Genomic DNA, 13,749 nt, shown 5'->3' with positions numbered 1-13,749 from the left:
TGTGCTAACAGATTCAGCACATGCTAATGTTTAGTGCATGCTAAATGATAAGACATCCATAGGAATATAATGGGCATCTTATCATTTAGCACATGCTAATTATTAGCTCACGCTAAATCCATTATCACATCTTAGTAAAAGGACTCCTTGTTCTCAGAGCAATACAATTTTACCATATCGGTATTAAATTATTTTGTTTTGTAGATATTGTGATGTGGTCAAGAAATCATACACAATTTTATTTTTTTCTATTCTTTTTCCTTAGCTGAACCCATCGATGTACTGAAAGCCTTAGGATTTCACAGCTTACCTGATGGAATATCAAAAACAACAGGATTTTGCACAAACAGAAGAGATTCACGAGGATCTGACACTGCCTTCACAGTTCAAAAACATGCACAACTCAGTGCTCCAACAAAGCAATTATTCCCAGGTAAGGTTTTAAGAAAGCCAATAGTAATATCTTTTAAGTCATGATTTGTTTTGTTCATTTTATTTTCACTTTAATGTATTTTCATTAAGGATGAGCTAGTCAGGTGATTTGTTTCACTGACTCAGCTGACCAAACTGAAGTTGATCTGACCTATATATGTCCTATAGAAATATAAATATTTGAAATTGAGAGTTATTTATTTTCCAAAACATTTGTAAAGTGTTTGCAATTCTTAAAAGATTAAGGGGGTATTTTACTAAAGATTAACTCAAGTTATCTGCAGCAGGGTCCATTTTATTCCTATGGGCCCTGCTGCAAATGACTCGAGCTAACCTTTAGTAAAAGACCCCCTAATGAAGTTCTAGAGAGTTCTCAGAGTCAGAAGCAGGAAAATTTTATTATTTTTTAATGAAAGTAGAAGAAACAAATAAAGCCCTATTGGATGAAGATACTATACACTTTGGGGTCTGTTAACTAGCACAGAATTTTGCACACAATAAAACTGTTAGTGTGGGCCCACAGTAACAGCTACCACATGCAAAACTCAGCCAGTCTGCTAAAAATACTGTGCTAACTGCTTAGTGCATTATGGGGCAGGAAATGTGCAGGTTATGAGTGTAGAATAAGCAGTTAACCCACTGTATATACCGCATGCAGTCAAGAGGAGGCATTAACTCCCAGATTCTATATATCACACCTAGATTTCTGTGCAGAAATCCAAGCGTATTCCATAACACTGCATATAGCTTATTTGGTTAACAAGCCAATCAGTGCTGTTAATTGGATGTTAAACAATTAGGCGCATTAATTAGAACTTACACATAGAATTCCCTAAGCACATTCCATAACATGATGCATGTAAATTGTAATGTGCATTACCAAAACGGGTAATAGGCATGGAATGGGCGGGTTATGGGCGTTCTGACAATTTATTCACAGTGTTATAGAATATAGCTGCTCTGCACCCAATTTAGGCATTGGGATTTACACCAGGTTCTACTTGGCGTAATTCCTTGCAACTAAATATTGCCACGTGGATGGCCATCAGCGTATTCTATAAATCACGTGGAAATTTTATAGAATGTGCTTAGGTGAAAATGATTTCTGCACAGATTTTCCAGGTTTCATATATAGAGTTTCCCCCTAAGTGCATCTGTACTAACTGTGATTAAACTTAATGTACAAAATTCTATGTATGGTGCCAAAAAAATGAGCACTAAATGCTATTGGCTACTAGCACTGGGACCCATGCCTAAATTTTAAGCATGAGGATTCACACCAACTGAAACCTGGTGTAAATACCTGCGCCTAAATTAGATGCAGATCAGATGTATTCTATAACAGAGTGGGCAAATATTTGGAATGCTTATGGCCTACCCGTGGCCACGCCCCTTTTCAGATCCCTGCACTAGAATTTGCACCTCTTCTTTATAGAATATGCCTAGCTAGCTGTGTGTGTAAATTCTAATTGTTGCCAATTAGTGCTGATAATTATTAGTACCCATTTATTGGCCCTAATTGATTCATTATTCAACTAGGGGCCCTTTTACTATGCTACTGTAAAAAGTGGCTTGCGCTAGTTTGGGCATGTGAAATTGGCACGTGGTGGACTATTTTTTATCATGGTGGGTAAAAAGGCCTTTTTTTAATGGGGCAGTAAATGGTCGTGTGCTAATATTAAAAGTAGCATGCGGCTATTTACTGCCTCAGCCCTTACCGCTGCCTATTTACTTGGCGGAAAGCACTCACATGCTATTTGTGTGGTAATCAGGCAGCGCGCATCAATGTGATGGAGAATGTGGTAAAGGCAGTTAGCTTAACGGAATTTTAAAAAGGTTTGGATGGCTTCCTAAAGGAAAAGTCCATAGACCGTTATTAAATGGACTTGGGGAAAATCCGCTATTTCTGGGATAAGCAGTATAAAATGTTTTGTACATTTTTGGGATCTTGCCGGGTATTTGTCACCTGGATTGGCCACTGTTGGAAACATGTTTCTGGGCTCGATGGACCTTTGGTCTTTCCCAGTATGGCAATACTTATGTACTTATGTGACCACACTGCCGATTACCGCTGGGAACGCCCCCTGTAGTAGAAAATAGAAAATTATTTTCTACCGCAGGAAACAGCGAATTCCAACTTCAGAATTACCACTGGACACCCGTGCTACCCTGGCAGTACTGTTGATTTGGTGTGCACTACCCCCTCATTAGCCCTACCCCTTAAATTGCACATGGAATTTGAGTGTGCACCCAAATTTCCGTGTGCAGTTTTGAACACCATATATAGAATCTGGGGAAATAGGTGGTAAGGAACCTTTTCTGGTAAGGGGACAGGCTGCACACTACCAACGGTTAGGGTCTTTGTCCTTACTGAGTGTTAGCTTTTGCTATTAAAGTATAGTAAGTACAAAAAGTACACAGACTCGTTTGATGCCTTAATGGAAATCTAGAGCAGATATAGAGCCCAATATATTGATCTGTCGTAAATGTCGTAGGTTTAGGGCTCTTTTTGAAATTTTGCCATGGATACAAATGAACTCCTCACTCATTATCATGAATAGCAAAAATTTGTGAGAAATTTGACTTTTATTGCCATAGCTCAGGAGTTCATGCTTTCCTGACTTTGGGAACGCACACACATAAAGGGAAGAAGTTAATTAGTTTTGGTAAAATATAGCATTTTACTGCAGTTTCGTTTACCACAGTAGTCATTTACCAGCAGTTGCTCCCACAGTAAAGTAATAACAACATTTGTGATCTACACCTGAGGCCATCGGCCGCTGACATGGAGCCTGATTCTCCTGGGGAGCCTTTCTTAAAAGGGCTGGTGCTGTCAAAATGCTGCTTGGTCTGGAAATCCCCCCTCTTCCTCAGCAAAGATACCCTGACCCCTGTAGACACATGCACTCAAGCCCTATCCTCCACCCCAGGTAGCCCCACTCCCAGGCCTATGTTAAATTACTGGTGGTTTGGAGATTGTGTGATAGGGTTACTCCCTAATTACTCCTGCCCCTGTTGCATTGGACTCAAAATAGAATCTATAGCAACTAGCAGTAGTTGCAAGGTACTACTACTAGGTATTAAGCTACTGCAACCCCTAGACTATCAACGATTACTTATGATGATGATGATGATGATGATGATTATTTACAGGACGTATAGCCCGCAGATGCCAGAAAAGTTCACCGCAGGTTACAATGATTTAAAGAATAAATCCATAGTTCAAATGATACAATCTAATATCAATGACAAATACAAACTGATATCTCTAACGTAATACAAAAGTTAAACCAATACTTAATTAGAAACAAATAGTACATATTTCCTAAATAAAAGGTCCTAAGCGACCTCCTAAAAAGCTGGTAATTTCTTGTTGTTCTAAGATCAAGAGACAATGAGGTTCATAAAGTTGCAGCCTGATATGAAAGAGAAGCAGACAAAAATTGAATAGACCTAGGGGCCCTTTTAGCCACTTTGTCACATCCCAATCTGGCACTGCCGCTGGCCTAACACAGGAGCCGGCAGCAGTACTACCCCCCAGTGCGCACCATTCCAGCGTGACCGGAAATTATTATTATTGTTTTACCTCCAGGTTAGCGTGGGAGCCCTTACCCTCATCTAAATAGTGTTTACTTACTGCACAGCCATTTCCTTTTACCCCAGCAGTAAAATAGGTCTCAGCGTGCAGCAAATCCATGCATCGATGCTACTGCAGGGCCTCTTTTACCGCAACTTGATAAAAGGAGCCCTTAATCTTTTGCACTGAAGGGTATTTACATCCTAAATGCAAATGAACCATATCCACCATATAAAGAGGGGCTTCACTATTACAATAGCTTAAAACTGTAACCCCTAATTTAAAATAGATCTGTGCCTCAACAGGAAGCCAATGCAATTTAATCATATGAGGGGTCAGGGAATCATATCTGCCCAAAGAAAAAATTAGTGGCATTGCTGTATTCTGCACAACTTGCAGTCGTTTCAAAGAGATCTTAGCGCGGCATAGTAAACAAAGCCCTAAAGGTATTATCCACCTCTACCCCAAGAATTTTAGAAGAGTTCTCAAGAGAAAAACAATCTGCTCCAATAGTGAGTTTTCAATATCGAAAATAAAGAGGTTATCATCACGAGGCGCATACCAATTCCAAACATTAAAACTCTTGACACAAGAAAACTAACACTGGGATAAAGGAGAAAAACACCAGAATGGCTTTGATTATGAGGACGTTGGTTCCAAGCACCTATTCTACAAATTATAGCCCCTTTTACCAAGCTGTGGCGAAAAGGGGCCGGTGTTGGCATCGATGTGTGTTTTACACGCACCGAGGCCCCCTTTTACCACAGCTGGTAAAAGGGAAGTCTAACTTTCCTACAGGAAATGGCCAGGCGGCAAATAAAGCACTTGCCTTGTGGCCATTTCAGGTGGGGAGCTCTAGGTGGCGGTAAGGGCTCCCATGTTAACCCGGCAGTAACCGGGCAGCTCGCGGCACTGCACGATTATTGCTGGGTACACTCCGGCACTACAAAAATAAATACATTTTTGTAGAGCTGGAAATGACAGCACGCTAGGGGGGGGGGTACTTCCTGTACAGCGAGCGGAAAGCTGTATTGGGCTTACCGCTATTTAGTAAAAGGGGCCCTATGTGGATAGGGAGAAAATCAATAGCAAACAATTCAGTTTAAGAAAATGTGGCAAAAAGGGTGCATTTTCTCCATTATATTGAGAGACACAAGCTTGATTAAAAAGAATTTTCAAGCACACCTGTTTAAGTTGTCTATAAATGTTACATTTTATGAACCCCAGAAAGAAGCCTTCTTTGGCACATGCAATAGCAGCATTTACTTCGGCATATTAGAAAGTCACTATTTACATGTGAAGATCCACACCCAGCGGAAATTTCAAGGGGATGTGGTTTGGGCCTGGTGTGGGTGAGTCTTGTGACTTACAGCTACATGTAAAGCACATTCCCCATTTTACAAAAGGAATGCATGTGCCTGGGGAAAATTTTCCACATCAGATTTTTTACACCAGATCAAAGGCACATTTACATTTACAAAAAAGTGTGCATGCTCCTTAAATCCATGTAGTTCATTTCCACCTCCAAAATAAAACCAAGTTAAAATTACAGCCTCACTACATAAGTTCCAACATTTACACGTGTAGGTTTCTGTAAAATGTGGCAGCTGCATGTGAAAATGGTACCACTTACTAGTGGAAGTTGCAAAATCATTGACTTCTTCTACATGGGAGCTGCCAGGTTCATTCTGTTCATTTTTTCAACTTGCTGCTCCCACTGCATATGCCAGAAAATACATATGCAATCCTTCAAATATTTTTTAAAAGGCTATTCATAAAATACCACCAGAACTAAGCATGTCCAGCCTGGACATTTCAATTCTGATCTACATGTTCTATGTAAAATAGGGATCTAGATCAATTGGCATATCTACTATGGAGGGAATACGCACTACAGCATCTGGTATACCTCTAGGGTTAAAACATAAGAAGGCCACACATTTAGAGCATGACAAATGTTGCCCATGTGCTAAACACAATAAGAGAAACATCTTGACTAGTCAGCTAGGTTTTATAGTATATTTAACAAATGTGTTCTCTAGTGTAACCACAAAGCTTCTAAGATTAAGTAAGTAAATTATTTAAGGGCTAATTTAGTCTAAACTCATATACTGGGATGTTTTTCCATTATTCAGTAGCACTGAGAGTTTAACCTTGATTTAATAAGAAATTACAGTATGCCCTTGCATGTATTTATCATCCATTCTACCTTGCTATGACTTACCATAATCAGAAGGTCAAAAGTTTCATTTTACTTGCTCTGGCTAAGGAGGTAATTTAAATCAATCAGCATTGCACATTCAATTTGATATAGAGTTCTAAATATGGGATCATTTATTATGTTCAAAAAGGAATATACAGTATATTGAATTCAGACATGCGTTTAAACTATTGACTTAGATGACGTTTTAGTGAATGAACACAAGCTTTGTTTTCCATAGTGCTCATCATATAGAAAACTACAACTCAGTCATTGTTCTGGTCTCAGTATTTATCAGTCACTCAAACCACTCTAGCATCCACAACATGACTCAAACTCTTACCACCAAATTCTGTAAAGGTTTCCCAAAGTTAGGTGCTCAATTTTTGGGTACGGCTTGTTAATTAATTGGCTAAATTGGTGATAATCAATAATTGTCCTTAACAAGTGCTAATTGACACTAATTACTGGTTATGCACATATCTGCTTTATGTCTCTATTCTATAACCTGTGTACCTAGGGGTCCTTTCACTAAGGTGCACCGAAAAATGGGCTGTGCTAGTGTAGGCGCGTGTTTTGGGCACACGCAAATCCATTTTTCAGCGCGACTGTAAAAAAGGCCTTTAAAAACGTTTAACTGAAAATGGACATGTGGCAAAATCAAAACTGGCACGCGTCAATTTTGGGTCTGAGACCTTACCGCCAGCTAATGCACATAGAATGATGATTACCACCCGTTTTGTACCATGCGCCAGAAAATAAAAATTATTTTCCAGTGCGCGTAGTGGACGCCCATCAAAAATGAAGTTACCACAAGGGCCACACGGTATCTGGGTGGTAACTCCAAATTGACAAACGTTGGGCATGCATAAGTGTCTACGCGGCTTAGTAAAAGGGCCCCCTTAATTCATCTTGCATGCATCTCCAGAATATGACCGCATTTGCACGTGCAATTTCCGTCGCGCTATATAGAATCCGGAGATGATTCTTATTTCCAATCTCATGAAGCTGTTGCAGATTTCAACTATTTTAAAAGAAAAAGTGGGCCTCAAACTGCAAAGGCTTATAACATCTTGCACAGCCTTAACTGATAGATCTCATCAGTTCAACTTTCAAATGATAATTTTTGCAACACTTTTGTGCTTATAAACCAATATATCCCAATAATCATTTCTTCACATAATCTTCACTCATATTTCATAAATATTTCGCATTTTATAAAATTAATTTACTTATCTTATTTCTGTTTTGTGGAACATTATCAAAACTGTCATATGCAGAGAGATAACTTTACTATCTGCAACAACAAACAAACAAAAACAAAAGTAGGTGAAATATGATAAATTAATGGCTGAGCTGAACAGGCTGAATGAGTAACATACGCTGATTAGGGATATTAATACCTTGCAGAATCTCCTTATTGTGAAAAGGGAAATAAACTCCATGGGAACTTATACTACTTAATGTCTAAGATGTGCTAAAATATTGATAATGCCAGAAAATTGCTTTCGTGACAGCTGAAAAGAACTCATATTAAGAGATTCATAACTAATGTTAATAAGTTGAAAAGTGAACATTTATAGTGTGGCAAAATACTGTTTTCCCCTTCCTCCATCTGGAACTCATGCATGTCTGCTGTAGGACTGTGTGTGAACAGGCATGGCAAAGTGTGATAGGGGTTATAAGAGGCCTGTGCACTGTGGCATAGTCCTCCTGTCTGGCTACTCCTGAGAGCTCCAGAAAACTCCAGAGGAAGGCATGGCTGCTCATTTGTAGCAGGTGTTCTCCATGGTACTCAGGATAATGCAGACACATGTAGTTACGGTCTCCGCAAGCTGCTTGTTTGGACATGCTCTTCTACTTGATAGACAAGAAGTCAGTCAATCAGGTCAATCGGGTGCCTTCCTACCTCACCGATGTCAGGGGTCTGTCAGTTCAGTAAATAGCTCCATAGGTAAAGGTAAGAATCAGGGAGTTGAATTGGATCCATGAGATGGAGAAGATGGATGGTCTTGAAACTGTTTGTGATGAAACTTGATGGAGGGGTCGAAGGGCAGGTTTTGTTTCGGTGTTATCCTGAGTACCACGTGGAAAACCTGCTACAGGTGAGCAACTATGCTTTCTCCATGACTCAGGAAAATGCAGTCACACATGGTGACTCCCAAGTTGAGGGTTCAGTAGTATAAACAGAGTAAGAGCAACCTGGAAAAAGTCATAAAGGTTGATGGAAACAGAGTTTAGGAGAATAAAGACTGAAGAATGGCTTGTCCAAATTTGCATCATTCCTTGCAGCAATGTCAATGCAATAATGTTGAGTGAAAGTATGAAGCATGGACCGTGTTGCAGCTTTGCAAATATCCAGCAGAGGTACACCCTGAAATTGTGCAGTGGAAGTAGCAATAGCACTTATAGAGTGAGGTCCAAGATGACTTGGATGATCAAGGTGGACTTGCTTGTAACAAAAAGTCAGCTACCCATGAGGATAAGCTTGTTTTGGATGCAGATAAACTGAGAGAATGAGATTGACAGGAAAGGAAAAGCTTTAATGATTTTCTGAAAGAATCTGTTCTGTCCAGATAAAAAAGTAATGCTCTTTTGCAATCTAAGGTATGCAGCTGCTCTTCCGCTGGTTGAGAGTGAGGCTTTGGGAAAAATACTAGAAGTACAATGTTCTGGTTAAGATGAAATGTAGTCACCACTTTAGGGAGAAATTTGGGGTGGAGTACAACCTTTGAAGGCAAGAAGCGAAGATAAGGAGGATAGTGGACTGAGGCCTGAAGTTCACTAATTGTTTGAGCAGAAGTGATGGACACTAGAAAAAATGTCTTCCATAAAATTGTAGGGAAGCAGATGCCAAGGGTCCAAATGGAGGCTGCAACAGCTAAGTTAAGACCAAATTAAGATCCCACAAAGGAAGAGGCTTCTGTAGAGGAGGTATGAGTTGAAGAAGTCCTTTGAGAAAACAATGAACTGTAGGATGGGTTGGAAAACACTTCACCTGCTGGTCTTTATAGTAGAAGGAAATTGCTGCTAGATGAACCCTGAGAGATATGTATTTAAGGCCTGAATCTGATAGATGCAATAAATAGCCGAGTAACACTTGTATGGAGCTGCAGAAGGAATCAAAATGATTTGAATTACACTAGATGGTAAACCACTTCCACTTCCACTTTGAAGAATATGATTTCCTAGTGATGGGTTTATGAGCAGCTGAGAGAATGTTCTGTATATGTGGCGGAAAGGTTACAGTTGATGACCTTAGGGCCTCCATGCAGTGAGAGTTAATCTGCTGACATTGGGATATAAAACTCGACTATCTTGTTGTGAAAGAAGGTGAGGATAAGAACCAAAATGTAGAAGTTTGTCAATCATCAGTTTGTGGAGCAAGGGGTACCATGCCTGGCATGTTCAATTCAGAGCAACTAAGATGAGATTTATCGTATCATGTGTTGCTTCTTGAATGACTTTCAAGATTAGTGGAATTGGAGGGAATGCCTAGAAAAAATGAGATGTCCATGGGATCATGAATGCACCGTTGGATGGACTGTGGTATGATGGAATTCTGAAGCAGAAGACACTTGTTGTTGCTGTCTGTCACAAAGATATCTATGACAGTAATACCCTAGGTATGAAAATTTTTCCATATTGCTATGAGAAGCAGAGACCATTCGTGAGGACAAAGGACTCTGCTGAGCTTGTCAGTTAAGGCTGTGGTTTCTAAACTTGGTCCTGGAGGCACCCCAGCCAGTCTGGTTTTCAGTATATCCATAATGAATATTCATTCACTTACATCTAGTTACACCACTTATTACTACAACAATAACTGTTCTAGACTTTTTTGAATCAATATAAAATACTTTATTAAATTTCCATAAACACATAAAAGTCTCACATCCTTAATATCAAACACACACTCTCACCATATAAACCAATCTAACTTAAAATGATTCTTCATACATTTCCTCTACCGCTAGAGAACCCATGCCTGCCAACTAAATTAATATGCAGAACAGGGTTTAGCATAGAAGAAGAGTGAGGCAGGAGATTTGAGCCTGCAACTGGAGAACTAATACAAGGTCAACCGGAGCAAGAGAAAAATATAAGAAACTATGTGGCAATGTTTGGTTTGCCTAAAAAAGCTGACAGTATTGGTCGGCTTACAAGTTGTAAAGTTATCCTCGAAAACTAGAGTTTTGCATAACAACCATGTAATTTCATTGACTTGCAGTGAACGTTTATTTGCTTGAGAAAGCCGATAGAGCACGTTAACTGGTCACAAGACTGCCTATGAAAACTACAGTTTGTTTAGCAAATACATGATGATTTGAAGTATTTGAAGTGACAGGAATTTGAAAGAATGACTCTGTCGCGTGTTTAAAAAATTAAGAAATGTATAAAGAACTGTTTTGCATATTAATTTAGTTGGCAGGCATGGATTCTCTAGCGATAGAGGAAATGCATGAAGAACTGTTTTAAGTTAGGTTGGTATATATGGGGAGAATATGTGATTGATATTAAGGACAGGAGACTTTTATGTGTTCATGGAAATTTAATAAAGTATTTTTTTGTATTGATTAAAAAAGTCTAGAACAGTTACTTTTGAGATAGATGTAAATGCAGTGAAGGCAGTGCATGCAAATGTATCTCATGAATATTCATTGTGGGCATTCTGAAAACCTGAATTGCTGGGGTGCCTCCAGGACCAGATTTGGGAACCACTAGGCTAACATGGTCTGAATACCTGGAATGTATGATGTTATGTATCATGAGTTCATGGAGAGGAAAGTATTGAAAATGCAGCAAGTCTCGAGGCAAAGAGTGAGGGATCCCATACCTCCATGTTTGTTGAGGTATAACATTGCTACCTGGTTGTCTGAATGAAGAAGAATGGTTTTCCCTCAGAGAAGCTGTTGGAAGGCTTTGATTGCATGGAAGACTGCACAAAGTTCTAGGATGCTGATGTGAAACATTTGTTCTGTAATAAAAACAAGTTCCTTGAGTGAAATGGTTTGGTTGATGAGCTCCCAAGCCTAAGGGAGTGGCACCTGTTGTAAGTGTGATATTGGGAGGAAGAGGTTTGATTGGAGCTTCTTGAGAGAGGTGAAGCCATCAAAGAAGAGCTGTTTTGAGTTGAGAGGAGAGGATGAAGTTGTGTTGCAGGTTCTGTCTGAACTGATCCCACTGTTTGAGGCACCATTGATTGGGTCTTATCTTCCAACGTGTGACGTGATACTGCTGTTGTTGATGACATATGGCCGAAAAGATGAAGAAGCATTCTCGCTATACATGTTCATGCTGGCAGGATTTGAGAAGTTACTGATGAATTGCTTGAGCATGGGTCAGAAGATAGAAATGCTCATGCTGGTGTTGAGTTCAAGACTGCTCCTATGAATTGAATAGTTTGAGAAGGAAAGAGGATTGATTAGATGTAGATATTGCACAGATCCACTAGTCATCTAGTAAGGAATGACAAATGCTCTGTTTTTTCTGAGAAAAGCTGCTACCACTGCCAAGCATTTGGTGAACACTGGGTGCAGATAAAAGTCCGAATGGCAGGACCTTGAACTGGAAATGTTGGTTGTCAAAAGTAAAGTGAAGGTACTTCCAGTGGCTGCAATGTATTTGGATATGAGTGTAGAGCATCCTTGAGATCCAAAGTCACCATCCAAGTATTTGGAGGAAGAAGCGGTAGTATTGACTAGGAATTGCATTCAAAATTTCTCTTTTAGAGAAAGAGATTCAAGTCTCTAAGATCAGAATGAGAATGGAAGCTGCCTGACTTTCTGGGTATTAGAAAATATCAGGAATAAAAACCTTGTGGAACATCAGGGGATGGGAACAGCTCTATTGCTTGAATTTGAAGAGAGTGTACTCTTTAGTGAGGATGATGGATTGGTGAGAGGAGTGATGGGTGATGGTCTCAAAAGGATGAGGAGGAGGAGAAATGAAATTCAGACCGTAGCCCTGAGAGGTAATTTGTAATACCAGGTTGTCTGTGGTGATGTTGCTCCATTGGTAGAAAAACTGAAGGTGGCTGCCTAGTGGTAAAGGGTCAAAAACATGGGGCCTGCTTGGTAGAAGTGGAAGAAGCAGCAGGTTGGGATCTGTTCTAACGTTGCCTCTAGCATGGAAAGGCAGATTGTTGAGGTTGCATAGGCTGTTGTTGTCGGTAGTAGGGCTGGTACCTGCGTTTATAAGAAGACTGGGAAGGAAATGGTGACAAATATGGTCATCTGTAATTGGAATGTGGGTATTTCTTATTTTATTTTTTTATTTTAGTTACATTTGTACCCCGCGCTTTCCCACTCATGGCAGGCTCAATGCGGCTTACATATACAGGTACTTATTTGTACCTGGGGCAATGTAGAATTACCATTAGCAGGATTTGAGAGCTCTTTAAACGTTGATTGGTTGTCTTTAACCTGGGTGACAGCATCTTTAACTTTATCATTGAAAAGATTGTCCCCTTGACATGGGACATATGCCAGTCAGTCTTGGAGGTCATCCTGAAGACCTGAAGCACATAACCATGCAATATGCCTAGCTACAATAGAGACAGCAGCAATGTGTGGAAATGGTATCATACAGATCATGGTGTTTCTAATAATATGAAACCTTATATTTTCCAGTGTATGCATAAAGAGGCTACTTGATCAGGTAAGGGTGAGGAAAGTGATTCCACAACAGAATACAACGTAAGAGTGTTGGTAATGGAGAATTTGAAGTTGGTGGGCTGCTATTTGAGAAACCAGCATTGTTTCAGAGAAAGCCTTTCTCCCAACAATGCCCAAGGTTTTAGGGTCTTTACCTGGAGGGTATAGTGCAGTTGACTTTAAAGCTTTAGATTTATTGAGGACTGCTTCCAGGACCACAGATTGATACAGAAGCGTGATTTTTCATGACCAGGCGCTTATATTTAGCATCCAATCATTTTGAGATAGGCTGCTGAGTATAAGGATTTTACCATATTTGTCTGCAGTCCTTGTAATATCGAATTAATAGGTACGGCTCTGGATCCAGTAGGAGAGGTCCACAGCCTTAAGACAGTCTCAAAATCTTTTCTATACATTGAAGCTGTTTCAGTAGACAAGTAAGGTCTTTGAGAATGGTCTGAATAAATTTAGGAGTAGTTCACATCTTCTGGAGTGTTATCTGTTTTAGAGGTATGAGGGTCAGAATTCTGATATATCAAACAGGAGCCATTTCCTGAGGTTCTAAATAAGAAACTTGGTCAGGTTCTTCTTCTTCTGAAGACAACACATCAATAGCGGGGGACTGAGGAGCACTCCAGTGATCAGGTGGAGGAGAAGAGGTCCTAGGTCTCATAGAAGGAGCAGGAGAAGGTGTAAATGGAAAAGGAGGGAAGGACACCACTGAAGGAGACTGGATAGTATATTGGTGAGATGGAGGTTGTTGTAAAACATTTTGGAATAATTGCAAGAGAAGAGAAGCTATGTCATCTGTAGCCTGAGGAGTTGAGGAGTGTTGGGAAGGCTGTGGAACTGGCACTGAAGTATGAGGAGATATATTTGTGTCAATA

At 39.8% G+C, this 13,749-nt stretch overlaps 1 protein-coding gene across 1 annotated transcript in view; it reads left to right on the top strand.

The window, feature by feature from the left end:
- Positions 1-265: 265 nt before the first annotated feature.
- LOC115459346 (collagen alpha-1(XI) chain-like) overlaps positions 266-13,749 on the top strand; it is a gene marked incomplete at both ends in the record, with an annotated part of 83,874 nt that continues 70,390 nt past the window's right edge. Inside the window, one exon of the mRNA XM_030189186.1 lies at positions 266-433. Within this exon, the coding sequence (XP_030045046.1) occupies positions 266-433 (168 nt within the window). The remainder of the gene's footprint in view (positions 434-13,749) is intronic.

This window comes from Microcaecilia unicolor, unplaced genomic scaffold (genome assembly GCF_901765095.1).
Source record: "Microcaecilia unicolor unplaced genomic scaffold, aMicUni1.1, whole genome shotgun sequence".
In the NCBI taxonomy this organism is placed as follows: Eukaryota; Metazoa; Chordata; class Amphibia; order Gymnophiona; family Siphonopidae; genus Microcaecilia; species Microcaecilia unicolor.
This window is presented reverse-complemented; position numbering and strand designations above follow the sequence as displayed.